This window comes from Cavia porcellus, unplaced genomic scaffold, assembly GCF_034190915.1.
Source record: "Cavia porcellus strain 051 isolate PalLab524CR breed Dunkin Hartley unplaced genomic scaffold, mCavPor4.1 scaffold_32, whole genome shotgun sequence".
In the NCBI taxonomy this organism is placed as follows: Eukaryota; Metazoa; Chordata; class Mammalia; order Rodentia; family Caviidae; genus Cavia; species Cavia porcellus.
The window spans coordinates 17,190,592-17,217,406 of record NW_026947515.1 but is presented as its reverse complement, the minus strand read 5'-3'; the positions used below and the strand labels follow the sequence as shown (position 1 = coordinate 17,217,406).

The 26,815-nt window shown below is 41.1% G+C and overlaps 2 protein-coding genes across 6 annotated transcripts in view; both read left to right on the top strand.

Annotated features, from left to right (window-relative positions):
• The first annotated feature begins 41 nt into the window (after positions 1-41).
• On the top strand, positions 42-25,522 carry LOC100715780 (translational activator of cytochrome c oxidase 1). Of its 3 annotated transcripts, XR_002790203.2 has the most exons (7): positions 42-487; positions 2,544-2,650; positions 4,475-4,602; positions 5,794-5,968; positions 6,276-6,567; positions 11,521-11,617; positions 14,171-14,482. XR_002790203.2 is itself a non-coding variant. In XM_003465923.5 (5 exons), exons 1-5 carry the CDS (start codon positions 217-219, stop codon positions 6,474-6,476), a joined length of 882 nt encoding a protein of 293 aa, XP_003465971.1. In that variant the 5' UTR covers positions 42-216; the 3' UTR covers positions 6,477-7,461. The 3 variants fall into 3 exon arrangements, 1 of the variants encoding a protein (XP_003465971.1); XR_010045351.1 differs by lacking the exons at positions 11,521-11,617; positions 14,171-14,482 and adding an exon at positions 25,401-25,522; XM_003465923.5 differs by lacking the exons at positions 11,521-11,617; positions 14,171-14,482 and having other exon boundaries at positions 6,276-7,461.
• Positions 6,431-26,815, top strand: part of Map3k3 (mitogen-activated protein kinase kinase kinase 3) — an 82,342-nt gene continuing 61,957 nt past the window's right edge. For 2 of the 3 annotated variants that reach the window (XM_063242620.1, XM_063242619.1), the window contains exons 1-2: positions 6,431-6,567; positions 25,401-25,522. In XM_063242620.1, the coding sequence (XP_063098690.1) occupies positions 6,558-6,567; positions 25,401-25,522 (132 nt within the window). In that variant the 5' untranslated portion in view covers positions 6,431-6,557. Of the gene's footprint in view, positions 6,568-16,214; positions 16,623-25,400; positions 25,523-26,815 lie in introns of those variants that run through there. The other variant, XM_005001970.4, reaches the window with a different exon arrangement.

Genomic DNA, 26,815 nt, shown 5'->3' with positions numbered 1-26,815 from the left:
GAAGTGTGCTACGCCATCAAAGGTCCCCGCGCTCGGCTGCCGGAGGACGGTAAGAGGTCATTCACGGTTGGACAGTTCCGGGATGGAGTGAGCTTTTAACTTTCTGGAGGCTGGCAAAAGCGGCTGCAGCGTCAGAAGCTTCTTGTTCCGGAAGTAGACAGGACGCGTTGACCTTGCCCACACCAGTTTGCAGCTCGCAGCCCAGGTGCCGAGCCGATGGCGTCTTGGACTGCTGTTGGCTTGAGCAGGGCAGCTGCCAGATGCACTAGAGCTCGAGGCTCCAGTGTCTGCGAGGCAACTCCATGCGTCTTCCAGCCTAAGACCCCGGGCTGCGACTTGGCTCTGGGTAGGACGCTGCACCTCACCGCTGAGGCATCCGCCGGGCACAATAAGTGGTCCAAAGTCCGGCACATCAAGGGTCCCAAGGACGCAGAAAGGAGTCGCATTTTCTCTAAACTTAGTCTCAGTATCCGCCTGGCCGTTAAAGGTGAGAAAGTGACGGTCACTCACTCACTACTGGCTCTCAATATCCTCTCCGTGCTTATGGCCTTTCTTGTCTCTCTGAGCTGGGTCATCGCCCATCTGACCCCTAACTCTTTGTTTTCTTTTCCTTCCCCAATTGTTGTTTCTCACTTCAAAACACCTATCTAAATCTGATGTCCCCACTTACTTTTCTAGATAACTTTTCTTGTCAAGGAACTGCCCTTTGGAAGAGAAAAGGTAAAAATGACTTCATCCAAGTGCATATCTAGACGCTGTAGGCTTCATAGAAACGTCCTAAGAGTTAAATGGGACCTGTGTCTCTCCTGAAGAGACAAACCAGGCTCTCTGCAGTTGCCTGTAGTAGCATGTAGGTTGTGGCAGGGAAACTGAATAAAGTTATTCCTTGCTTAGGCCTCAGTTGTCATTAGGATTTCCTGAGGCACAGTTTTTTGAAAGGAAGGTATGTGGGGGCTGGGGATTTAGCTCAGCGGCATAAGCACCTGCCTTGCAAGCAGGTGGTCGTGAGTTCGATCCCTGGTACCGATAAAAATGAAAAAGACAAAAAAAAAAAAAAAAAAGAAAGGAAGGTATGCAATCTATTGCAAGCCATCCTAAAAGTCTACTTTCTTTTTAGTTTGACATCCATAGAAATAGAGGGAAAGCCCTATAAAAACCATAGCCTTATTAACCAGTAAACTTCAATTTAAAAAGAAAAAAGGATAGACAAATGGGCTGAGGATGTAGCTCAGTGATAGACTACTTGCCTAGAGTGCACTAGTCCTGGAGTTCGATTCCCAGCACCACCCAAAATTGGAGGAGGCAGATGCATCTGAACTTTGCACTTTGGATTTTGTCACTGACAAGCCTATGACCTTAAGCATATGGCTTAACTTTGCTGAGTTTGTTTTCTTTTCTCAAAAACAAGGAAAACGCCCACCAAAAGGTAATTTGGGGGCATATAAGCATTCAGTTAATGTTAATTTGCCTCTACAACTCATGCCTGATCCTTCTCTTTGTTGCTGCTGCTAGAAGTGTGAACCTAGGAACTACTGAGCTAAATGCCCAGCCCTCAATTTTTAGCTTTGAGATAGGATCTCACTAGGTTGCCCAAGTGAGATTCGAACTTGTGATCCTCCCTGCCTCAGTTTCAACAAGTGCTGGGATTATAAATGTGAACCATTGAACCCAGCTGCTGTTGCTCTCTTCTTTTTTCTTTTCTTTTTTTTTGGGGGGGGGGCCTTGTGATTGAACTCACTACCTTGCACTTTCCAGGCAGGCTCAGCTTCTTTTTAAAATCAAACCCAGAGCCTTACATGTGCTAAGAATTTTATTTTTGTTTTTGTTTTCAGTTTTTTGAGACAGAGTCTTACTACATATTTCAGGATGGCCTTGAACTCACTAGTCCAGGCTGGCCTCCAACTGGTGGTGATCTTCTTACCTCTGCCTCCCGGGTGCTGGGATGATAGCCATGTGCCTACGCCTGGCAAGAATTCTTGATATTAAGTTTGACTAACACTGTTGAGTGTTTATTTCATGTCTGGCACTGGTAAATCAAAGATTATAACAAGTCCTACTGTCAGAGACAGGATGAGTACAGTGTCATGTGAGCATTTCAATAATTATGCCCAAAGCAAAATACTGCAATAGAGTATGAACAAGGGGTATTAATACATTCAGGAAATATTGTTACTATCTCTCTTACCTCTTCATCTGATTAAAAGTAGAGTTCACTGAAACCTAACAGAATAACTATCCTAAAGGCAACATGAATTAGAAATTTCTTTTCCAAGATTCTTCTCTATTTCACATTGAAATACTGGATAGTGTTTCAACAATGAGCAAAATAGTAGCTTGCTATTGTTTTGGCTAGAAGGACTAGGAGTGGGCTGGAACCTCCTCCCCCTTTTTTGTAATAATACATCTTTTTTGTTTGTTTGGTTTTTGGCGGGATCAAACTCACTACCTCGTGCTTGCCAGGCAGGCACTTATGCCACTAAGCTAAACCCCCAGCCCATAATAATATGTCTTTCCTCGCTCTTTTTCTTTTTATCTTACCTCAGAGGGAGGCCCCAATCCTCAGCTCAACAGCAACTTATTCAACATCTTAGAAGTGTGTCGCAGCAAGCAGATGCCCAAGTCAACAATTGAGGCAGCACTGAAGATGGAGGTGTGTCCTCAGTTTAACATTCTTGTTATTGATTACGGCCCCACAGTGTGCATATTTAGAAGGCCACCAAATACTTCTTAAATTAGCAGAGAACGAGTAGAAATGTGGTTCACTACGTTGGCCCACAGGACTACAGGGATTCTCTGTCTGTGGCCACTGGTTGGAGAAGCACCATTGGGAATAGGATGGTGATCAGCGAGCAGAGATCCATATCCTAGGACTGCTTGGCCAAGCAGGAAGAGGTGTGAGCAAAGGGGAGGAGCTGGGGGGAAAGCTCTGATGTTAGACTGAGGAAAAGTTTATTTTTCTTTTTCAGACGTTTATGCTATAAAGAAAAGACAGTGGCAAGGGAAGGGGTGGGTGTGATGGTGGGAGGGGCAGGGATACTGAGCTCTGGTGAGGAGCCTACTTTTCTTTTCTTTTTTTTTTTTTTTTTGTCTTTTTCATTTTTATCGGTACCAGGGATCAAACTCGCGACTGCCTGCTTGCAAGGCAGGCGCTTATGCCGCTGAGCTAAATCCCCAGACCCGAGCCTACTTTTCTTGTAATACTGTAAAAGTAAGAAGGATCTGAGGAAATTAATTATTATTATTATTATTATTATTATTATTCTCCTAGGGATGGAACCCAGAGTTGCTCTATGAGTGAGCTATAGCCCTACGGCTTTTTTTTTTTTTTTTAACAGGACCTTGCTATGTAGTTCAGGGTAGCTTTGAACTCACTATGTAACCAAACTGGCCTTGAGCTTGCAGCAATCTTTCTGCCTCAGCCTCCTGAGTACTACTTGGATTATGGGTGTGTACCACTACACCTGGCTCCTAGGCCTTTTAAAAGGTTTTTTTTTATTTTGAGATTTGAGACAGAGTCTTACTAAGTTGCCCAGGCTGGCCTCAAAATCTTGATTCTCTGCCTCTGCCTTTCAGGTAGCTGGAATTACAGGGATGTGCCATCACCCCTAGCTAATAATCATTTTAATAGTAGTAGTTATTGAGCACTTGTTCCAGGTCAAATATCTTGATGAGAATTCTATATGCATTATATCAGCACATACTTCAAATGATGTTAAGTGGAAACTGAGGTACAGAAAAGTTAGGTGACTTGACTTAAGTTACACAGAAAATGACAGACTTGAAACCAGATAGCCAGATTCCAGCGCCTGTGCTCTAACTAGTACATATATTTTCTTCATCTAAGCATGGTAGGGACAGGATTTTTCTCATGTGGAGGCCCTGTGTTTCCTTTGTGAGAGAGAAGAGAAGTCATCAGTTGAAAACTCTTGAAAAAGTTCAAGAAAGAGTGCTTGGAGAGAATATGGAGATCAGTTGTATGGATGAGGGATGAGTAGAGGTATGGATATCCAGAAAAAACTGCTCATTAGAGTTCTGGTGTTTGAATTTTAAGATCAGTGGCTCTCATGCCATGGCCCAAGTGTTTGATTTTTCTGTAGCAATGTTCAGCAAAGCCCCAGAGGTAGGAGTGTTGAGACATTACAGGTGGGTTTTGTGTATTTTGATGTATAGACAGATTAATCATGAGAGCAGTGCCTAGAAAATTGTGAGATTTAGGAGGAAGCAGAGCTAGGAGATGGCTGATTATTGAGAGACCAGAAAATCAGACTTCCCAAGAAAGGCTAGTACTTCCAGGTACCTCAAAAGTTGATCCCAAAGGCCTCCTCAAGAGTGAGGACAAAAACTTGAGCCCAGAATCCAGCCTAAAGAGCCCATCCCATAGAGTCAACTTTGTGTTGCATGTGGTACGGCGCTAGCATGTGAGAGGAAATTGAAACCAAGAAAATGTGTTCATGATTCCTGTTATTTATTGCAGAAGACTAAAAGCATTTATTTGCTGTATGAGGGTCGAGGCCCTGGTGGTTCTTCTCTTCTCATTGAAGCATTATCTAACAGTGGCTCCAAGTGCCAGTCGGACATTAAACATATCCTGAACAAGCATGGGTAAGTGTGTGTCAGAGGGAGAGAAGGGTGGAAGGGAACAGAGCCTTTAGGGTCCAGTTCAATACAAGATAAATATCTGGTGGTCTTTAAGCACACTTCCTCCTTCACAAAATCCAATGACATTACTGATTTCCTTTACTATGCAAGATTCAAAACACAGGATAGTTGATTATCCCATCTGAAGCCAGGTCTTAAAATATTGCACCAGAGGGCTAGGGATTTAGCTTAGCGGCATAAATGCCAGGCTTTTTTTTTTTTTTTTTTTAATTTTATTTAAGGAGAAAAAAGAAGAAAAAAACAGAAAAAGGGTACAAGTTATACAGACTTTCAGAAAAAATAAACAGTAGGAAATCACTAGTTAATTACATATTGTCATCTTAGAAATAGTTGTTGAAGTTACAAAATTAAAGCATATAGAGGGGACTTTAAAACAGTGAGACTGCAAACAGTTTTGTTCAATGATCCAACAAAATTCAGTAATATGGTTATCTATCTTTAGAGAACTTTTAGAGAACTTTCTTTTCCTTTCTTTTTTGTACAATGACAATTACACATTTTGGGTTTTATTACTCCCACAGTTCTTATGACTTTTTTGAAGAAAGTAAAACCAAATGTGACATACCAGGACAGAGTCAGTCAAATCAAAAGGATGGACATAATACATAATGTAAAAACAAAATACACGGTGATCAACAATGGTTACCATACTGCCTCTTGCTATCTTAAGAAGAATTGCCTAAATCATCAGTTATAATAAAATTGAACAAAACAGTAAAGAATAAGATCAATAAAACCAAAACATTGGAGACATTAGAGGACTTCAAAAGAAGATAATAGTCAACCAGAATGGATAAATGCCAGTCTTGCAAGCATGCGGTCGTGAGTTTGATCCCAGTACCCATAAAAAAATATATATATATTGCACCAGGACTGATGTCTTAATGGAACAGGAAATGATAAGCCAAGTCTTTGACTCCTCCAGACTCTAGTCAGGGCAGATAATAGAGGGTAAGGATGATCCCTCTATTTTCCCTTACCCAAAGACAGCTGCACCTTCTTCAGGAAGGGACCTGCGCCATGTCTGCATGTACTCTGGATGCTGAGTGGGGAAGAGATGACATCAGAATGCTGTGCTTTGTGGAGGCTGACTAAAGGCATTCACACACTCCATCCTTTTTCATCTCCCGTCAGGGGAATGATGACTGAAGGAGCACGTCACTCCTTTAACAAAAAGGGGGTAGTCACGGTTGGAGTGGAAGACAGAGAGAGGAGAGCTGTGAGCCTAGAACGTGCACTGGAGCTGGCAATTGAAGCAGGAGCTGAGGATGTCCAGGAAGATGAAGATGAAGAAAATAACTTTTTTAAAGTGAGTAGGGAGGTTTTGTGTTGCCTGGGCTCCTGAGAGGGCTTCAATAGATGCTTTAAGGCATGCCTCTTAGTTTCTTTCTTTCTGTGCCCCAGGGTACAGGTAAGGCAGACTCTTCACATATTACACAGCTACTAAGTGAATATTGGATGGGACCTGCCCTTCTGAGGATGATGAGAAAGATTCAGAACCTTGAAAACTGAGTGATTCATTGAAAATGGTGGTTGCATTTATGACTTTGTGAAGTTCTGGCTGGCCTTGTCTTGTTACTGACTTGCTCCTCACTTCCTGACTCCTTTCTGTCTAGTTTATTTGTGATGCCTCTTCGCTGCATCAAGTGAGGAAGAAGCTAGACTCCCTGGGCTTGTGTTCCATGTCCTGTACACTGGAGTTCATCCCCCATGCAAAAGTGCAGCTGGCTGATGCTGACCTGAAGCAGGCTGCTCATCTCATCCAGGCTCTTGTCAACTATGAAGATGTGATTCATGTCTATGACAACATTGAGTAACCAGACTGTATATGCCCTTGGGCTCCTTCCTGGGCAAGTGTCAATCATCCTGGAGCACAGGCTTCTGCAGCAATCTCTGAGATGGAAGCAGGTAGGAAGCATGGCAGATTAGTCCTAAGGCCAGGTCTTATGGCCTTGAGGCCAAGGAAATTCCATACTTCACTGTGGCTTCTTTGTCATCTCTGCTGGTGTCTCAGACCTCTTGAATGCAGGGTGGAATCATTCAGTTGGTGTGACTAATCTCAGGTGGTTGGCAGTTGTGGGGACAGTAAATACCCCAAGGCCCTGTGTAATAGCAACTGCTGTTTTACTTTTTCTAAGACAGGGTCTCACTGTGTATTTCAGTCTGGCCTTGAACTCACTATGTAGCCCAGACTGAACTCAAACTTGAATCGATCCTCCTACCTCGGCCTCCCAAGTGCTGGGATTATAGGCATGAGCAATCATGCCTGGCTTGGAACTGCTTTTTAATAGTAACAGTGGTTGATCTGGGTTACTGTATTGGTTTTGTATTCCTTTTTAGTTGTCTTGAGTTTGTGCCTGGTTGTCAGGACCTATAGATTTAATTTTTAGGTCTCTAGGCTTAGTACTCTATTCTAATACTAGACTGTTATTTATTTATTTTTTGATAGTGGCTGGATCCAAGCATTCTGTGGCCTATTGCTGGTTTAGTTGTCATTCATTCATGTAACAAATGTTCATGAACAAGCTGAAAGAAAAAAATATATGTCTATGTGTATATATGTATATAAAAAGTTAAGATAGTTATTACTGATTTCTTTGAGTTCGCTGAAGAGAAAAATTTGTACTGGTATTGTTCAGACAATTAAAGGCAGATGTCTTGTGCTTTGGGTGAATGACTTGGGGATGACAATGCATGATGTATGTACCATTGTTACCCCATTTGACATGCTTTAAAATTTTGTTATAGTTTTTTTTCTTTCTTTTTATCTATGAATAAAATGGATTTGGAAAAGAAAAAAAATGTTCATGAAATTTCCATGACCATGGGAATACTGACCATGTACTAGGAACTCTACTTATCTAGAGCACAGACTGCTTAATTGGCCCTACACTGAGCAGAAATAACCCTACATTCTGCTCTAAGAGGGGACCTCAGAAGGAAGATGCAGGGCTGTTCTTTATAGGAACAGTGTGTGCTATTAGTATGCATTTTTGTTCTCTTTGTGTGACTTTCATACCCTTCTACCACAGAGCTTACAGCTGTAGCCCAGAGGAAATTAGGCACTGGTGATAAGGGACTCCCAGGCCCCTGTGTTGCATGGCCTGCTTGGATCCTGACATTGGTCAGAGTAGACCTATCAGTAGATTAGGCTACTCTCTTGCCATGACCAGTATGGCTCTTGAACTTCCTGGGGTGAGAACTTTGATGGGTAGCAAGAAGGTGAAGAAATGAAAACAAGATACAGAAAGCTGGATCAGCCAGGTGCCGTGGCACATGCCTGTAATCCTAGCACTTGGGAGGCTGAGGCAGGAGGATTGTTGCAAGTTCGAGACCAGCCTGGGCTACAGAGTGAGTTCAAGGTGGGCCTGAACCGTATAGTGATACTCTGTCTCAAAAAAAGACCAACAAAGAAAAAAAAGAAAGCAAGCTGAGATCAGATGGCGCCCTCTTTTCTGTTGATGAACTGCTCAACAACTGCAGTGCATTTATTTATACACTTGGCAGGCTGATGTTAAGCAAAGGGATTTCACCTGACAACTATCTTGCCTTTCATGTCCCATGTTCTCAGAGCCAGAACACCTGTTTGCTTCTGGTGCCCTGTGCTCTCGGCTCCAAGTTTGTGAATGATCTCCAGCTCAGCCACTCCTGACATCTCCTCCTTTTCTGTTTTGTAGTTGCAATTGCTGAGTGGTTAGTTGAAACTGGAGCTGTGTTTGGAGGACTCTGCAGATGATTTTCTTTATTGTGGTTATATTTTTCTGCTGGATGTTCAAGACCAAGTTTAAATGAGACTTGCATTAATTAATTTTTTGCTTTTTTTTTGGTCTTTTTCCTTTTTATCGGTACCAGGGATCGAACTCATGACTGCCTGCTCGCAAGGCAGGCGCTGATGCCGCTGAGCTAAATCCCTAGCCCCAATTTTTTGCTATTTAGGTCAGTTAGTTGCCTCAGGATTTACCTTGAACCATGCATAGTGCCTCTCAGTTCTTCTGTCAATGTCAGCTGCTGGATGAGTCATGGCCATTGCTTGACCAAGGTGCTTTCTGTGAAAGCTTGGGAGACTTGAGACTTTTCTCTCCCGGTGACTCTCCTTAGGCACATAATTTACTGTTGATTTCCTTCCTCTGTGGTCCCACAATCTTAGTTAAGAGTTTCATAACTCATCAGAGTAGTAGGCTGTCACTAAAAAGGTTCCCTCCTATCCTGGGTATTTGTTTACCTTGGAGGGCCAGGGCAAAAATATTGGCTGTCCTCTAAGCTCATCTATTTTTCTAATTTTTGGTTTCCAAACCTCAGTTGCTGAATATCCAGAAGAGGTTCATGACATGACATTGTAATAGGAGCAGTGAGATTAACATAATAATTTTATCTGAATATGAAGTACTTTGAGATACAAAGTAGAACTGTTATTTCTACTTAACCACTGACATTCTAGTAGTTGAATTCCTATTGGATGTTAACAGATAACAGTTATACAGTATTACACAGAAAATTTGAAATTAAAAGCCATATATAATATTGCAGCATGACAATCATGATGACATTTTGTAATGTACTTAAATTTCCATTTTGACAAGTATAACCTTTATAATCAATCAACTCTATCTAATACATAAGAAACTTGTACCTAATTTGTTGACATCCCCTCTAATGGGATGTCATTAAAATGTGTGACATTGTCTGGACTGTTTAATATCTAGGCATCTCTAGTAGCACATACATCTCATACATTTTTGTTATTACTGACAGGTGAGCCCATGTTGGCTTGACATGAACTTTCTGTCACAAGCAGTTGGAGCACAAAAGAAAGGCAAATGTCTGAATCTGAGAGAAAAAGTCTATCACTATAAAGAATCCTGTTTTACATCTTGGAAGACCTGTGCATCTGGAGGCATGAATACATTTCATGCACCATGAGATTAATAACAATCCTCATAGCCATATGAAACTTTTCTTAGTTTAGTTTTGCACCAGAACATCTTTAAATCAGAAAATCTTATTGTCTAGAAAACTTAATCTTTTGACGATGATGGATATAAACTTTTTTTTTTTTTTTTTTTGGTCTTTTTCCTTTTTACCGGTACCGACTATTGAACTCACGACTGCCTGCTTGCAATGCAGGCACTTATGCTGCTGAGCTAAATCCCCAGCCCCGGATATAAACATTTTTTGAGCAACTTTTTTGGGGTGTCTCCCATAAGGCAGTAGAGATTACTGGGGCTTCCTATTAATGAACAAAGGCTGGGATAATTTTTCCTCGGGAGCTGCTCCTTTATTCAACAATTGGAGTCCTGTCCAATAATTTCTCCCCACCCTAAGGAATTTTAGTAATTATTTTAACAATTTTTTGGTGACCTCCGAAAACCAAATCATATCACTTGCCACTTATTATGAGCAACAAGAAAACTCTCAAGTCATAATAAAGAACAATATTCATTACATTTATAAAACCAATTTTAACATCACTTCAACCAGCTGGCAACTTTGGTGAAAGCATGTTATTTAAATCTATAAGCTAGAGCTGGGGAAATGGCTCAGCAGCACAGTGTCTGCCTGTCAAATACAAAATCCCAAGTTCAGTTCCCAGTACCAAAAAAAAAAGTTTATAAGTCAAATTAAATTACAAACAATTGATCCAAAAATGCAAAAGAAAAAGAAGAAAAAAGAAAAACAATGTTGAGCTCAAATTTTAAAGAAACAGCTGTTTACAGAATGGACTAACAGACAAAAACAAAACAACAGATATATAAGCAATTTGAAGATCAGAGTGCATTCAAAATATTTTCTTAGCCAAGTTGAATTATAATAACTCTTTTTTACAATTTTAGAAGTTTGTAATTACAAGTAGACTTGTCAGAATTTCTGTGGGTCAATTAGCAGAGATCTTTTAAGAATTTGGAAGGAGGGGATTTAGCTCAGCAGAGGTAGGTTTGGCAGTTCAATCCCAGGTACCAAAAAAAAAAAAAAATTTTTTTTGGAAGGAACAAAATCTTTTTATCTATTAGGGAAGGATTCTTTTTATTTTTTGTAATTGAACTGTGAGCTTATGGGGAGCACATTCAACAACTCCTTGACCTTTAGGATTATAAGGAATTCCTTTTTGTAAGGGAAATGTGAAAAGTTTTACAAAACATTGGGAAGGCAGCACTTGTATAAGCTGGGCTATTGTCAGTCTTTAAGTGCCTGTGAGCAGCCACAGGTGCCAGAGGTATGCACTGTGGGCCCTGGCTCCATTGCCACCTAGTAATTGGCAGACCGCAAAGTCTCAAGAGTGTCATGGATCACCCAGGGTAGCCATAGCAGCAGAGCCAAGTGAGGCTGTCACTGTCTGCCATTGCTTGCTCACCTGCCCACCTGCTCTCTCACCCACTGGCTCAAGAGCCTCCAGTTGCTGAGGAGCGTGGTGAGAGTGCCATGGCATAGGTCAGCTGATGGTTTAAAGGCTCAGCTGTGCCCCCAGGAGCTTGTGCCACAGCATGTGATGGGGGAGCAGCCACACTTTTGTGCCTCTGCCCATCCACCATGGCCTATAGCAGCTTGCAAACACCAATTCTGTGGCACCAGTCCCCTGTGGCACCAAGTCCGACCTGCCACACCAACCTGGGTAGGTATTTGTGGGGCCGCAGCACGCCCTGCTGGAAGTTTCCTGGAAAAGGTCGGCCTTCCACATCAGTTTTGGATCTACTCATTTGTCTATGATATACCTTCGTCTACATTTTGTACAGATACTAGGTTTTGTTGAAGGAACACATAATGACTGTGCTGCCCTTGTAGGTGCAGCAGAGAAATTTTGGCCAAAATGTTTCCAACTCTTCACAGCTGAAAAAAGTAACTTTTATTTTTTTCCCTTTTCTCTAGACTGTGGATGAATAACCTGAGTGATAGTTGCTGCCAAGGTAGCTCCTTGTACATATGAGGGGGTCACTGTCTATATGAAGTTGAATCATCTCAGACGGTATGGTCCATTTATGGGCTTGTAAACCTCTTTATAGCATTTATTTATATTTTCAGAGATCAATTGTTGAACAGTTAATTTAAAGGATGATTATTCTAAGAAGGGTGGAAGTTTTAACAAACAAATACCGCAGAATTTCTCTGAACTGAAAAGGTGAAAGTTGCCACTTGTGGTTCAGTTAAAGTTACTGATTTACCTTGGGCAGCTGTGAAACTGAAGTTGTAGTGAAACACTCCTCTCTAGTGGGCTTTCGTCCCCACAGCTCCTTTCTTCTTTATTTTTTTGTACTGGGAAGCCAACTAACAGCGTTGTGCTTACCAGGTAAGTGCTGTGCCGCTGAGCTAAAATCCCAGGCCTCCTTCCTTATCTGATTGAGCAGAATAGAGAGTTTAAACTATATCAGGGCTCTGGACTTGATTTATTTTATTTATTTATTTATTTTGTACTGGGGATTGAACTCATGACCTTGCACTTGCCAGGCAAGCACTTACACCAGTGAGCTAAATTCGCAGCCCCATGGACTTGATTTTTTTTTTTTTTTTTTTTAAATCAGTACCGGGGATCAAACTCATGACCGCCTGCTTACAAGGCAGGTGCTTATGCCGCTGAGCTAAATCCCCAGCCTGTTGTGGACTTGATTTTAAAATAGTGCTATGAGCCAAATCATCTGTGTTCATCTGGACAAGCATATTAAGACACTCTGTAATCCAAGTCCACACACACAAAAAAAGGTAAATACAGAAATCAGTGCTACAATAAGCATTTCTATATACATGTGTTGCTCTTTTCTTTTTCTTTTTTCTTTTCTTTTCTTTTTTTTTTTTTTTTTTTTGAGACAGGGTCTTGCTGTTCAGACTGGGCTTGAGCTCACTTTGTAGCCCAGGCTGGTCTTGAACTCACAATTCTCCTGCCTTAACCTCCTGAGTGCTTAGATTACAGGTGTGTACCACCAAACCTGGCTGCATCAGTTCTTGAGAACATGTTTGCCCAGTGTTTTACACCTGACACAATATTGATGTTATCAATACACCTCTCTCCCCTATATAGCTCATGAGTCTGTTTTGCTCTTTTGCTCTCACAAGCCTGTTTTTTTTGCATGCATACTCCTAGACATGTCCTCTCACCTGCTATATAATAAGTTTTCATGTACCCCAGGTCCCTGTTCAGGTGCCAAACTGCTGTAGCCAGCACAGCTCTTATACTCCTCAGGATGAGGACCATGAAGGGTAAAGAAATAAAGATAGGATACAGAAACCTGGGACCATCAAGTGGAGTTTTCTGCCCTGTTGGCAAATTGCTCAACAACTGCAGTGAGTTTATTTGTACACTCTGCAGGTTGGTGTCAAGTGAAGCCCCTAACAGCTAGCTAACAGCTAGCTAGCCTCTCATGCCCCTTTTTCAGGGCTGGAACACCTGTTCGCCTCAGGCACTCCATACGCTCAGCTCCGCACTTGTGATCCCCACCTCAGCTGCTTCTGTCAGAAAGGCTACACCAAGCTAGGATTGAGAGCTGCAAGGACCCAGAACTACCAGCCTTAGCTTCTTTTTATCCTCAGTGCCAAATGATGGGACACTGGGAATTGGAGAGGAATAAGGGACAGAAGGAACTGTAAAGGGCTGAATCAGAAGTCTGTTCCTTGGTGGCTTTTGCTTCTACTAGTCACTTCCTTCTTCAGAAAGGCCAGGAGGGTCAACCACTTGTCCTTGTCAAGTAGTTGGCAGGAGTGGCTTTTGGAATCCTTATTTGTCTACTTATAAGTTGTAAGCCATTTGTGAACTCAGTAATTTTCCTGAAGGAGCCACAAATAAAGTAGATAGAAGATAGATAAAGATGGAAAACTAAAACCAACTTGACTATAAATGACAACTTCAGCTTCTAGGAAAAACAGATGACTAATTTCACAATGACACCAATCAATGATGAACAAGATAAGAAATCACTAGTTAATAGGGAAAAAACTGATGTACAAGAGCAGAGGGAAGAGAAAAAAAGTAGTCTAAGAGTATACCAAAACATATGCCCTTATACCTCATTTTATAATCATACTACTATCTAGAATTCTTTACTTTTTGTAGGAGATAATTCATCCAAATATCTGAGTAGCACATAATTAAAATAGGCAGCTTTAAGTTTATATGCTACTTCATAATTTAGAATGTTTCCATATTTACTTTCTCAACAAACTTATATTTTATGCCCAAATGAAGACATTCTACATTTTATATTTATAGAACTTGTTTCTAAAAATAGCTTTATTTTAGAAATTGAAATAAATTAATTTGGAGGAATCCAATTATTTTCAATCTAAGAAATTTGTGTTAAAGGATCTTATCTTTTTTTGAACCCAGGCTGCCCAAGAACCCATAGTGATTCTCCTGCCTCAGCCTCCAGAGTGCTAGGACTACAGTTTGCACCACCACAACTGGCTAATTAAAGGATCATGCTTTTAATGGTTAATTGGTTATTTATGTTTAGATGCCTCCCCTAATCTAATAGAATTTAATAATGTGGATTTTTTTTTTTTTTTTTTTTTTTTGGTCTTTTTGAGGCAGGGTCTCGCTATGCAGTTCGGACTGGCCTTGAACTCACTATGTAGCCCAGGCTGGTCAACTTGCAACGATCCTCCAGTCTCAGCCTTCCAAGTGCTGGAATAATAATGTGGATTTTTACATAACTTTTTTGAGTGAAAGTAACAACAGAGAAGATAAAATACACACTTGTGGAAACTGCATTCAAGCCAGGGATTTAGCTCAGTGGTGCAGCTCCTGCCTGGCAACCTGAGGTCCTGACTTTGATTCCTGGTTCCCTACCCCTCTACCATCCCCGCCAAAAAAAAGAATAAAGAAATTACATTCAATCTCAAACATCCCTATTTGAGAGTCATGTATTCATGTTTTTTTAAATGTGCAATGAAAGATGGTAGGTATTTGAGAGTCTCACACCTTAAGTGAGCACTCTACCACTGGAGCCACAGCTCCAGTCCTTTTCATTTTTGAGACTGGCTCTTACTACCTTGTTCAGGCTGACCTTCAACTCAGTCTTCCTATATCTGCCTCACCAGTAGTTGGGATTACAGGTATATACTACCACACCCAAAAATTGATTCTTAAACAGTGAAAAAAGCCTTGATTATACAACAATATGTGGCCTTCAAAACTCCTCTAATAAAATCTCATTCCTTAGAATTTAATGTCATTTATTAGGAAAATTTTATTCTTCCTAATATTTTGTTGACAAAGGGTTTTTGCTCTGTAGTTTAGGCTGGCCTTTAACCCGAAGAGGATCCTCCTGCATCAGCCTCCTAAGGGCTGGGGATTACAGGTGCACACCACCATGCCCAGCAAGTTAGGAAGAACTTAACTAATTTAAAGTTTTTGGGTGAAATGTAGTTCATTGGTGGAGTTTTTGCTTAGCATGCATGAGGCCCTGGGCTCAATCCCCAGCGCTCCAAAATGAAATAAACGTAAGTTAAGCAATTAATTAACAAATCTCCTAGCAGGGATGGGCAATGAAAGAAAAAAAAAGTTGAAAAACCCTGATCTGGTGCATGAACATGGCCCTTCGGAGTCAGGCAGGCCTGTTTCCTCCTCTTGAACATGAAATTTAAACTCTGAGCTGCACTTTCACTTAAATTCCAGCAGTATTATTTACCTCCACTGCTAAAATTAAATGATATGCCTGGCATATAGTAATGACTGATAAATTTCTCTTTCCCTTCTCAGAAAATATTATACTTTCTCACTTTTCAGTTTTTGTACAATAAGTTTGTGTTGCTTTTATAACTAGAAGAGTTGGTTCTTTGAAATGTGGGCACTCGCATTCCAGCATTCGGCCCCACTTCCGGGGCCGAAGGAACCGAGACCAGAGGGTGTGGCCCCAGATGTCTGAGACCCAGAACAGAGTGGGCAATGGCGAGGCTTCCCCTCTCTCGGCCAGCGGAGCGTCTGGCCTGGAGAACTAACCAGGGGATTGGGCGGCAGAGGTGGCCACACGCCGGTAAGCACTCGGCCAGACTCTCTCCGCCCATTTCGAGTCCTTGCTGGATGCGGGGAGGGCAGGACGCCAGGCTCCGGAACCGCCTGAGCCGCGGCGACCCGCGGAGAACCCGAAGGACGAAAGGCGCAAGGGCCCCTAGGGCTGTCATCTTTTAACGCCAGCTCCTGTGTAGCCCGCGGAATCTGCTCCAGCCCGCGTTCCCGCCGAGCCTCTGCTGACTGACCCGAGAAGGGAACATGGGGGGAGCCTCACTCCGGAGCTGTGATTGGAGCAGCCGACACCTCTGGGAGAGAGAGCTAGGCCGCCCGCGAGGGATGCGCAGAGGCGGATGCTCAGAACCCTTTCCGTGATTGGATATCAGTGCGGGGAAACTAGGCGCTGTCTCGATGATTGGCAGGCTCCCGAAAGCCCTCGAAAACCGCTTTGGCTTCGCCCATTGCATCCTGAGAGAGTAGGCGGGATTGGTTCATCGTGTGGTGTTGATGATTAGCTGACTGATGAGAGGGTGTTGGGAAGAGAGGTAGGGAGGGAGAGCTGCGGGGGCAGCCGATTTTCTCTTTATCATTGGCTGCTGAAGTGAGTGGAGGTGGGGCGAAAGTCTAGTCACTGTCTGTGATTGGTGGGTGCTAGTGTGAGTGACAAGCAAGGGGCGAGCTACGCGACCAGCGGTTTGTTTTTCGGAGTGTTCTTGAGGTGGAGAACTGTGGCCGGACCGACAGATTGCGGAGTAAGGGACTGGCGGGTGTGCACAGCGGCGCCTCGGAGGCCGGGCTAGGCCTAGCCCGGGAGTGCCCGGGATGTAGCGGGCCACTCCGCTCATGCCACAGCGCCCGGCCGCGGGCGGAGCCGGAGCTGGAGCCTGGGGAGGCGGCGGGGCCCCTGAGCGCAGCCCGCGGTCTCCGCGCGGAGCCAGGCCCGCCGCCGTCCCCGCCGCCCGGGCCCCCGGCATGCAGCCCCGGCTGCGAAGGTGACACTTCTGGGCCCAAGCCGCCGCCGTCGCCACCATGGGTGAGTGTCGCCACCGCCCCGGCCTGTGCCCGCGCTGCCTCGCGACGCCCCGCCCCGGGCTGAGGAGAGGAGGACCCTGGGCAGCGGCCTGGCAAGCATAGCCAGCCCGCCCGACTAGGCTGCATACTGCCGTCCCTGTCGGCCAGCTATCGGCGTCGCGAACCCTCCCAGGGCCGCCCCGCCGTCGGATCGCGCTCGGCAGCCCTTCTTCCGGGTGGCGCGAAGGCGGCGGGACCAGGACTGGTGCTCGGCTCCAGCGAGCCGTCCTGCTAGCGCGAGGGCGGGGGAACCAAAGCACAGTGTGGGACCAGGGCTGAAGGCTGGTGCAGGCCCAGCTGCGGTGTCTTTTCCTTGATTTGTTTTTTTTTTTTTTTTTTTTTTTTTTTCTGCCTGTGTCATTTCCTTCCCTTTGCTCACACAGGCCGGCCTGTGAGAGTTCCCGGGGCTTGCTCTACAGCTCTGCGAGCCCTGGAGCAGGGGGGAGGGCGAGGAGGGATTCGCTAAGTGGTGCTTAAACGCAAATCTGTTATTCACGGCGCAGCTAAGAAATGTGCGCTGCACACAGATTACTGGAAGTTGGAAATGGCCGGGTGCTGCTGGGTATAGTTTATGTCCTTCTTTTAAAAAAATCTGATTGCAATGTTTCAGTTTTTTTATCGTATGATATCCTTTTTACTTTTGAAAGAACATTCACCTTACGAAAAAATCTTTATGAACTCATTTCCTTTTGGTCAGTATTTGCATTTTCTGCTGTGAAGATGTAATCTAAGAAAAGCTTTAAATGTCTTCTATGCGCAGCATTTGAACTGAATTACATTTCGTATAGTTTTTGATCCTTCAGCAAATGACTAAAATCGGAGCAAGTAACATTTTAAGTGTAGTTTGCCTCTCCTGTAGGTACAAGTGTTGTGATACTGTGGTCCCTAATCGCAAATTTTGCGGAATATTTGCTATTGACCTAAATGATAAAGGAATAAACAAGTGAAAAAAAAAACCTTTTGCAAAATTATTTCCTTATGTAGAATACCCCATGTGAAGAAGACTTAATGTTTACTTTGTCCTAAAGTAAGACCAAGTCATTTTGCAGATAATTGTACTCTATGTCACATTGGCCAGGTACTCATTTGTGACCCATCTCCACACTCTGACTTTGAATGAACTGGCCTGTTCTGATTCATGCCATCCCTTATCCAGTACGGGAAAGGTTTATTCTTTTGCTGGGCCTACTGTCTCATCATATTTCAGAATGTGTATTTCAGAAATGCTTTTGGGTTTTTTTTTTGTTTTTTTTTTTTTGCTGAAGAAGGGCCCCCATGAAAGTTAGGCAAAATAGGAACCAATTAAGTTCTGATATTTTAATATATAATTCAGCAATTATTTATTGAACATTTCCTCTAAATAAGTCATAGAATTCTTTTTACCCACACTTTAACCATTCATCTTGTGTTGTAGATTTTGAAGTAAATCTTTGAATTATGAACCTATATTGTAATATTCTTTTTTTTTTTTTTTTTTTTGTCTTTTTTATTGGTACCTGGGATCAAACTCACAACCACACACTTACAAGGCAGGCACTTATGCTGCTGAGCTAAATCCCCAGGCCCTGTAATATTGTTTCTAATTCTTCTTTCCTCTTGTCCTCTGGAGAGTCTTAAGTCTCAAAGGGGAGTGTGAAATACTTGAGAGTATACAGTCTTCTCACTCCACACTTCTTTTGTTGTCATGTGAGAAAGCAAACTATACATAGTACAAGTTGGGATCTTACTGCCTCAGGCTCCCAAGTGCTGGAATTACTGGAGTGCACCACCTTGCCCATATTCAATGCCACTCCACACTTTGACTGCAAAACTAGTAAGCCCACTCTCATAGAGATGAGAGCTATGATTTGTAGATGTGAGCCTGTATTCATGTTTCAGGACGTCTTCAAAAACGTTAAATGTGAGTATATGGAAAAACAGTAATGAAGAAGAAAGGAAATACAGAAGTAGATTTAGAACCTCAGGAAAAAAAAAAAGAATATGATGACCAGGAACGCAGTATCATCTTGTTTGTCTTCATGTCAGGGAAGGGGGAGTTAATTTGCCTGGAGGCTGAAGTATGTTAGGCAAACCAGTTTAAGAACCACTGACCTGACTTTCCCCACACCATTTCCTTTCTCTTTCTTTAATGTGAATGATCTTTACACACAATTTAGAGATAATGTTGAGTTCTGCTGGCACTTGGCTCTTGATTTGTATAGGGCTCAGTGAAGTTATATGAACACACAGACACTTTTTTTTTTTTTAAATACTAGTTGTTTTGGAGATACAAATGGTAAAAATCGGCTGGAAATTTAGCTCAGCTACTCACGTGCGTGCCTGGTAAGCAAGAGGTCCCCGCTATCACAAATAAATAAGTAAGTAAGTAAATAAATAAATAAATAAATGGTAAAAATTCAAGTCTCCAGTTTAGTTTGTTTTGGTTGTTGTTGTTCTAAATAAACTGAGTATCGAGCATGAGGCTTTGAGTTCAATCCTTAGCATCAAACTAAATAAACAAATTTAAGGGTTTGATGAAAAGAAACATGGACTCCTTAATATTTTAGTTAAAACTTGTTGAATTCCAGCCCAGTGAGGAAAGGACTGAATTTAAGTCCCTGCTCTGCAGGTTCTTTGGTTAATAATCATATTTCCTGAACTGGTCAGTGCTACAGGCCCAACCTTATTTGACAGCTTGGATATTATACTAAAAACAGATTGGATATTATACTGACTGTTGACCCAACTTGATTTCTGGTAGAAACTAAAACTTACCCTTGTAATTAATGGGAAATATTCTGGTTTTTGTTTTTTGGGTATTTTGTTTTGTTTTTAGCACTGATATCATGTGGCTATTAAAAAAATTAACTGGGTTGGTTGTTTTTCTTGGTCACACTAGGATTCCCTCCCAGTTCTAGTAATTATAGTGGCAAATGCTGTTAATAAGAGACTAATTAACTAGTGTTCATTTGGTCTTTTATAAATGCAGTTTAAAGCTTAGTGGGATGTGTTACTGAAAAATGTATATGAACATGTTACAGGAAACTGTAGTGAACTGATTATAGAATTAAAGATGGTCTATTTCTGGGTTGACAACTTGTTTTCAGATACAAATCATTGTGATATGCAGAGAAAAGACTGTGTCCCTAGGATTCTCAAGCTAGAATCCCTGTAAGATTGGTCTCAACTGAGTCTGTCTAGAATTGGATCACCTGTGCAGATTCAGAATGATTAGCAATTGTTTTTTTGTTTGTTTTTTGATACAGACTGTCACTCTATTGTTCAGGTTGGCCTTGAATTTGAGGTCATCCTCCTGCATCAGCCTCCCAAGTGGTGGGATTACGCCAGAATGCCCGAACCAGCAAAATGAATAACAGTTTAATAGATCAACATGGCTATATCATTAAAATCCAACATTGAATTTTAAAACTGAACTTTAGGCATTCATAAAAGTATATATCCACCTGAGGATTACTCTGGAATACACAGAGGTTAACAAGTAGTCTTCCTAGTTCTAGTAAAATGTCCAATTATTCAATGCCTATTTGTCTAATGCTTTTTGAGCTCTAAGTATAGCATTAATCCCTGTACTTGCATTATCATATCCCAAGAAATTATAGATAGCTAAAATAAAATAGACATATGTAAACAAGCCAGGATGTGTATCCTTTATAAGTGCTTGGGCCCAGAAGTATTTCAGATTTTAGAAGTTTTTGGATTTGGGAATATTTGCATAAACTTTAATGGTTGAACATACCTAATCCATGTCACATTTTGAATTTTTGAATTAAGAATGATCAACTAGTAAGCATAGTGGATTGTAGGTGCAGTACTATGTCAAACGTATGTAAAGGTACACTGGAAAGAAAAAGCAATTCTATGTTTAGGGGTTAGCACATATAATCCTGTAGTCTGTAGTACTTTAGGCTGATTATGTCAAGTAGTAAGGTAAAACATCGTGATGATATATACTGATTTTATGAAGAAGCAGTGGTTTACATTGCAATGTGTATTTTTAAATTTTGAATCATCAGTTAATATTGAATGTGTATTATAGAAACAGAAAAATAAACAATTTGACTTTGAGATCTAGCAAAGGCTCAACAATATTCTTGAGGGATAAAACTGTCTGTGATTGGAGGATTGGGCCTTATTTCCAAATACATAATTATTGTAAAATGGTACTTCCTTGGGTACAGACAGGGTTGGATGCAGTAGAAGTATGTGAAATGCCATGAAAAGAAAAAAGAACTTGACTCAGGGATACTCTGAAGCATGATTTACTGGGTGAGTAAGTGGATCAGATCTGGCAGAGCTCAGTAGAACCTTGGCAATATGAAGAAACAATATCAATTAGTTAAGCAAAAACATTAAAATATTACTCTGGGGATTTGCGTATATGGAAGAAAGAGTATGTGGCACAGTAAACAGATATCTTGCATGATGACAGTGTTTGTAGGAGGACATGGTGCTTCCAGGAAGTTTTTCAGATTTTTAGCCAACAGAACTCATGAATGGGAAGTGCCACAAGAACTGCCCCTGCCTTGTGTTTTAGGTAGTAGTAAAAGCTGAGGCTAGATAGGTAAATTTCTGCTGGAGCTCAGACAGAGAGGTATGTTTCTTGGCAGTCCCCGTTCTATAGGTCAGGGTATAGGAGAAGAAAAAGTGCTTGCCTGGGGAATGATGGATACTTACCTACTTAAAACAGTCAGGCATTGTGACACACACTTCTAATCCCAGTTACTTGGGAGGCTGGAGAATTCCAAGTTCAAGTCTTTTCCTGTGCCAATTTAGTGAGATCCTGTATCTAAAAACAAAAACCTAAACCCACAAAAACAAAAATATTACTGAAGAGCTTCCTTTTTGAGACAGGATCTCACTATGTAGTCCAACTTGCAGTCTTCCTGCTTCAGTCTCCCAGGTTTTAGGGTTACAAGCATGCACTGCCACACCAGCTTTCCCTGTTTTTTGTGAAGACGCCTCTTCTTCTTAGATTTCTGACTTCTTACTCTTTAGAATTAACTTCTTCCTCTCTGTATGCTTCCTGGTTGTTTTGTTTTGTTTGTACTGAGCATGGAACTTGTGACCTTGTGCTTGCTAGGCAGGTGCTTATGCCACTGAGTTAAATCACCGGCCCCGTCCTGATAGTTCTTTGTGTCAGACCATCCCCTATCTTCAGGAAGTTTTTTCAGAATATAGCATACTATTACGCTAACCCCAGTAGGTTCACACATAAAGTTCATAGGTATGCAGTTGTTTTCTACTACTTCCAGCTTCTTTGTTCCCTTTAAGACTTAGTTTCTGCCTCTACTATTCTGTTGAACTTGCCTAACCTAACCCTGCCACTACCCTTTTTTGGATTTTGGCCTCTGTGGGGGTGGTCTTGTTTTTTCCAATCTTCTTAAAGGATGTTTTGCCAGCTTCCCATTTTCCCACTCTACGTGATCTTTATTAAACTCAGTCTTGATTTGTTTTTCATCCCTTCCTATCTTGTTTTGTTTTGAGATATGGTCACTGTGTAGTTGCGGCTGGCCCCAAACTTGTGATGGTCCTCCTGCTCAGTTTCTGGAGTTTGAGATTTACAGTTTACACTACCATGCCTAGCTCTCCTTTATTCCTTATTTGCATATTCATTTCTTTTCTCTTCTTCAGTTCACTTCATAAACTCCTGATAAAGTTGCAACAGTTTGCTTTTCTGGAAGAATCTATTCTGTTAGCAATTATATAAAATCATCTACACAGCCTCTTGCTACTCACATTTTAAAAATATATTTTGTATATTTGTGTTTATGTACCCCAGTTTATATAGTGCCTATTCATTTTGTTGTGTAACTTCATATTTGTGTATTACTTACCCTTTTATCCCTAGAGTTTGAACACCTTGAAGTAGCTTTTCTTGTTTATAATACATGATAAGTATTCAGTAAATCATTGTTGTTAACAGTTAACAATGTTCAGGAATAAAATTAAATACTAGGGTAGATTAAGTGGCCTCCAGTCTTTTTCCATTGACCTTTTCCTATTGACGATAATAATAGCCAGCATTTTTTAAGCATTACTAAGTGTTAGGTAGTACAAGAAGTAATAATTTATAAGTTCTTGATTTCTTTCTTCTCACAGCAACTTTGTGAAAGAATGCTTTTATTATATTTATTTTACACATTTGGAAATTGAGGTTTAAAAGGATACATGATTTTCTCAAGGCCTCCTTACACCTAGGTCTTCCTGGCTCCAAAGTTCGTATTTCTCACTGCTATGTCCTAAAAGAGTGTTTTAAAGTTGTATTTGTTTGTTTTTAAGCAATACCCCACTGGAGAAGTGTTAGTAATTGTTAAAAATTTTAAGCCAGGAAGAAATGTTTATAAGAATCATTTGATTTACTTTCTGCTTTTATCCATGTCCTTAGTTTGAATTTTTTTCTTCTTCTTCTTTTTTTTTTTTTGAGACAGGCTCTCATCATGCAATTCAGGCTGGCCTTGAGCTTCCTTTGTAACCCAGGCTGGTCTCGGACTTGCAATATCTTCCTGCTTCAGCCTCCTGAGTACTGGGATAACAGGCATGTGCTACCATGCTAGGCTTGTAATGTCCTTAGTTTGAAGAACTTGTCTGGTTCTAGTAATACTTCTGACTTTGACACAAAATCAGATTCTGTAACTCTGTTTCACTTATGTCAATTGTCCCAGAATTTATGCAGTAGCAACAAACCATTCCTGTAGTATGTTGTCAGTGAAGAACTACCAAACAAGTTTATCCATTAAGTAATGCCAGGAATTGGTTAGCAGAATTTGTTAACCTGACAAACCAGTTCTTATAATAGTCACATCTAGGACATGGGATGTGGCTCAGTGGTTAAGCACTTGTCTAAAGGCAAAAGGCCTTGGATTTAATCCCCAACACCACATCATCATCATCATAGTAATAATAATAATAATAGTCGCATCTTCCAGAGAATAAGAAATGATTTCACCAAGCATACTTGTGGACTCAACTTGAAAAGTGTGCTTTGCATGCCCAAACCTATAATCCCAACTCTAGGGATAGTAAGGGGGGTTGAGGCAGGAGAATGTCAAATTCAAGGCTAGCGTAGGCAACTTAGTGAAACCCGTCTCAAAATAAAGTAGGATAGCTGGTGATGTAGCTCAGTGGCACAGCACCTGCCTTACAAGTGCAAGGTCTTGATTTGCCTCATTTGTTGTTCTCTTTACTGAATGCTTTTGGCACTAGAACTATGTCACCCTATATGAAATGAAGTGAAATCATATGAAAGGCTATTGTGATACTTTCCCTGCAAGTTTTAAATCTAGTTTTACTTTTTTTTTTTAAACAGGTAAAATATTTTTATAAGTACTTTTGTCTTTTCCTACATATCCTCAGAGGGCAATGGCAGGCATCTGAACAGATTGTGTCTAGAAAGAAGAGGTAATGTAGAAAAACAGATTAGATTCATGCTTATGTTTCCTTTTCACAAGATAGTAGAATATTCCCAAGGAACAAGATAGGCACTTTGTGGGTGAAATTTTTTTTTTCTTTTTGAGACAAGGTCTTACTCAGTAGTTGAGGCTGATCTTGAGCTGATCGTGTAGCTCAGACTAGCCTCAAAGTCAATCCTTCTGCCTCTGCCTCTGCCTCTGGAGTATGTGCCTGGTTTATATCAACTTTTAAAGTTTGCAAATGAGTCACTTGTCACCAAAGTAGGTGTAACAGTTCATTTCTCACATTCTAGATAATTTTCAACCTCTAAATCTTATTTGAATGGACAAAGGAACCAGGGGAATTTTATAAAACTTGAAATTGGGGTAGTTTGTGTCTGGGGTTTTGACCAGTTGTTTTTAGTGCATGAGAACTTAGTACTCTATGCTTTTTCAAGAAGAGAGTAATGAGGGCTGGGGATTTAGCTCAGTGGCATAAGCACCTGCCTTGCAAGTGTATTGTCGTGAGTTCAATCCTTGGTACTGATAAAAAAGAAAAAGACCAAAAAAAAAAAAAAGAAAGAAAAGGGTATTAAAAATGATACCAGTAAGGTAGAAACAATACTTTGCTTGGTCAGTTAAGTGGGAAAACAATAGAATTGCCCATTGACTTCCCTATGGGAAGCAGAAGGTCTGTAAACTTGTAAAGAGATATAAGGCAGCATTCAAAGGCTAGGCTTGTTAAGCAACTTCTGTTCAAAGTAGCTACCTAGGGGCTGGGGATTTAGCTCAGCGGCATAAGCGCCTGCTTTGCAAGCAGGCAGTCGTGAGTTCGATCCCTGGTACCGATAAAAAACGGAAAAAAAAAACAAAGTAGCTACCTGAGGTCCTTGTTTGGTACCTTCTGAGATATGTTTTCCTATATAAGATGCTTTAAAAATAGAACTAGTGCTGACTGTCCCATAATCACTTTTCTCTGAATTTATCTTTTCACTCAATACCCTGCTATGTAATATACTGTATAGTTCTTCACTCCAATGTTGCATTTATTTTTCATGGTTGAGTTTCTCTGGCACTGGAAAAATTGTTGTGTGAGAACCTCCCTTAGTCAAAATCATTTGGTATGTATTGCTCCCAGAAGTCTGACTGGAGTGCTGATAAGAATCCATATAAGTTCAAACTGTTATAATTTAACTTCAGTTGTTTACTTTTAGGAGGCATTCCCTGTGTGTGGTTATAGTTGTTAGATCTGTAATTTTACCTGGACAGAACTCCCTGAATGTTAAATAACTTGTGGAAGTGCTTTGCTGTGTATTCAAGTGTCTTAGTTCATGTAATCACTTTCATTGCAGATGAGCAAGAGGCACTGGACTCAATCATGAAGGATCTGGTGGCTCTCCAGATGAGCCGACGTCCCCGGGTGTCTGGATATGAGACCATGAAGAACAAGGACACAAGTCACCCAAATAGACAGGTATGTGTGGCTGTGGCAGAGCGTATCTAGATTATTTGGGGAAGGATCTTCAAATGGGAACTATGAAAACCCAAGGCTATTCAGATACCAGCATTAAATGCTATTGGTCCCTTCCTTTCAGCCTGTTAAATGGTGATATATGCCATCATGTATGGGTCCATGACTTGTACATAGCATTTTATCTATGGAGTATAATTCCTTCATCTGTTATGGAGACAGTATTTATGTATTTTTTTCCTTTATTGATCTTTTGGCAATTATTTTATTCAGGTTCATGATCTATTTTTGTTAATATTTAAACTAATGTGTCATAGACAATCTTCCTCTCACCTTTAGTGACATTTACTGTCTTGTTTCCTGGGTACTTTGGCCTGCAGAGAAGAATGAACAAATAGGGAGCTCTCCCACTTACAGGATATCCAGAGCTATATTTCTGGTGACTCTGTTGAGCATGTTTGATGAAAATTTCTCCCTGACATTCTCCCTCATGGTTCTCTGACCAGCTAGCCTTCTCTTTCATTTATATCTTGCCTGCCAATTCTTTGAAGCACATTTAGATATTAGAGAAAATACAGTATGCAGTTTTCTCCATGATTCTGGTCGCAAATCAGACCAGACAAGAAATGAAACAAATTTTCCCATAAGATCAACATTGAGCCAGGGATATAGTTCAGTGGCACAGAGCCTGCCTGGCAAGCATGGAGTCTTGAGTTTGATTGCTGGTACCAAAAAAAAAAAAAATCAACATTGAGCCCAACCATTGAATTTGGTTTTGTTCTTATCCAACTCAGACCAGAACCATGGAAAGAATAAAATTTCTGAGCCAAAGTACCACTGTATAAGGTTCTAGAATGTGGTCTTGCTAGATATAACCTCTCAGAGTATTTCCTGCTTTTAGGAATTTTAGGAAACCTAGAAGATGGTCTTTTTGTTTCATGTTATGACAGTAAGATTAATTTAGACAGCTGCATTAGCCAGGTGTGTTGGTGCATGCCTATAATCCCAGTACATGGAAGACTGAGGCAGGAGGATTGCCTTGAGTTCAAGGCAGGCCTGGGCTACATAAGTGAGTTCAAGGCCAGCTTGCACTACATAGCAAAACTTGCACTAAAAACAAAGAAAAAAAAAAGAGAATTTCTTTGATTGTTTTAATTATTATACAAAACTGGGGTAGTAACCAGATTAGAAATCATTCTTGTATTCTTCTCATACATTATTCTATCTAGTAGTGAGGGCTTTCCCTTAAAGTAACTTATTTGTATTCAGAACCACTTTTTGAAGGAGCATTTTACC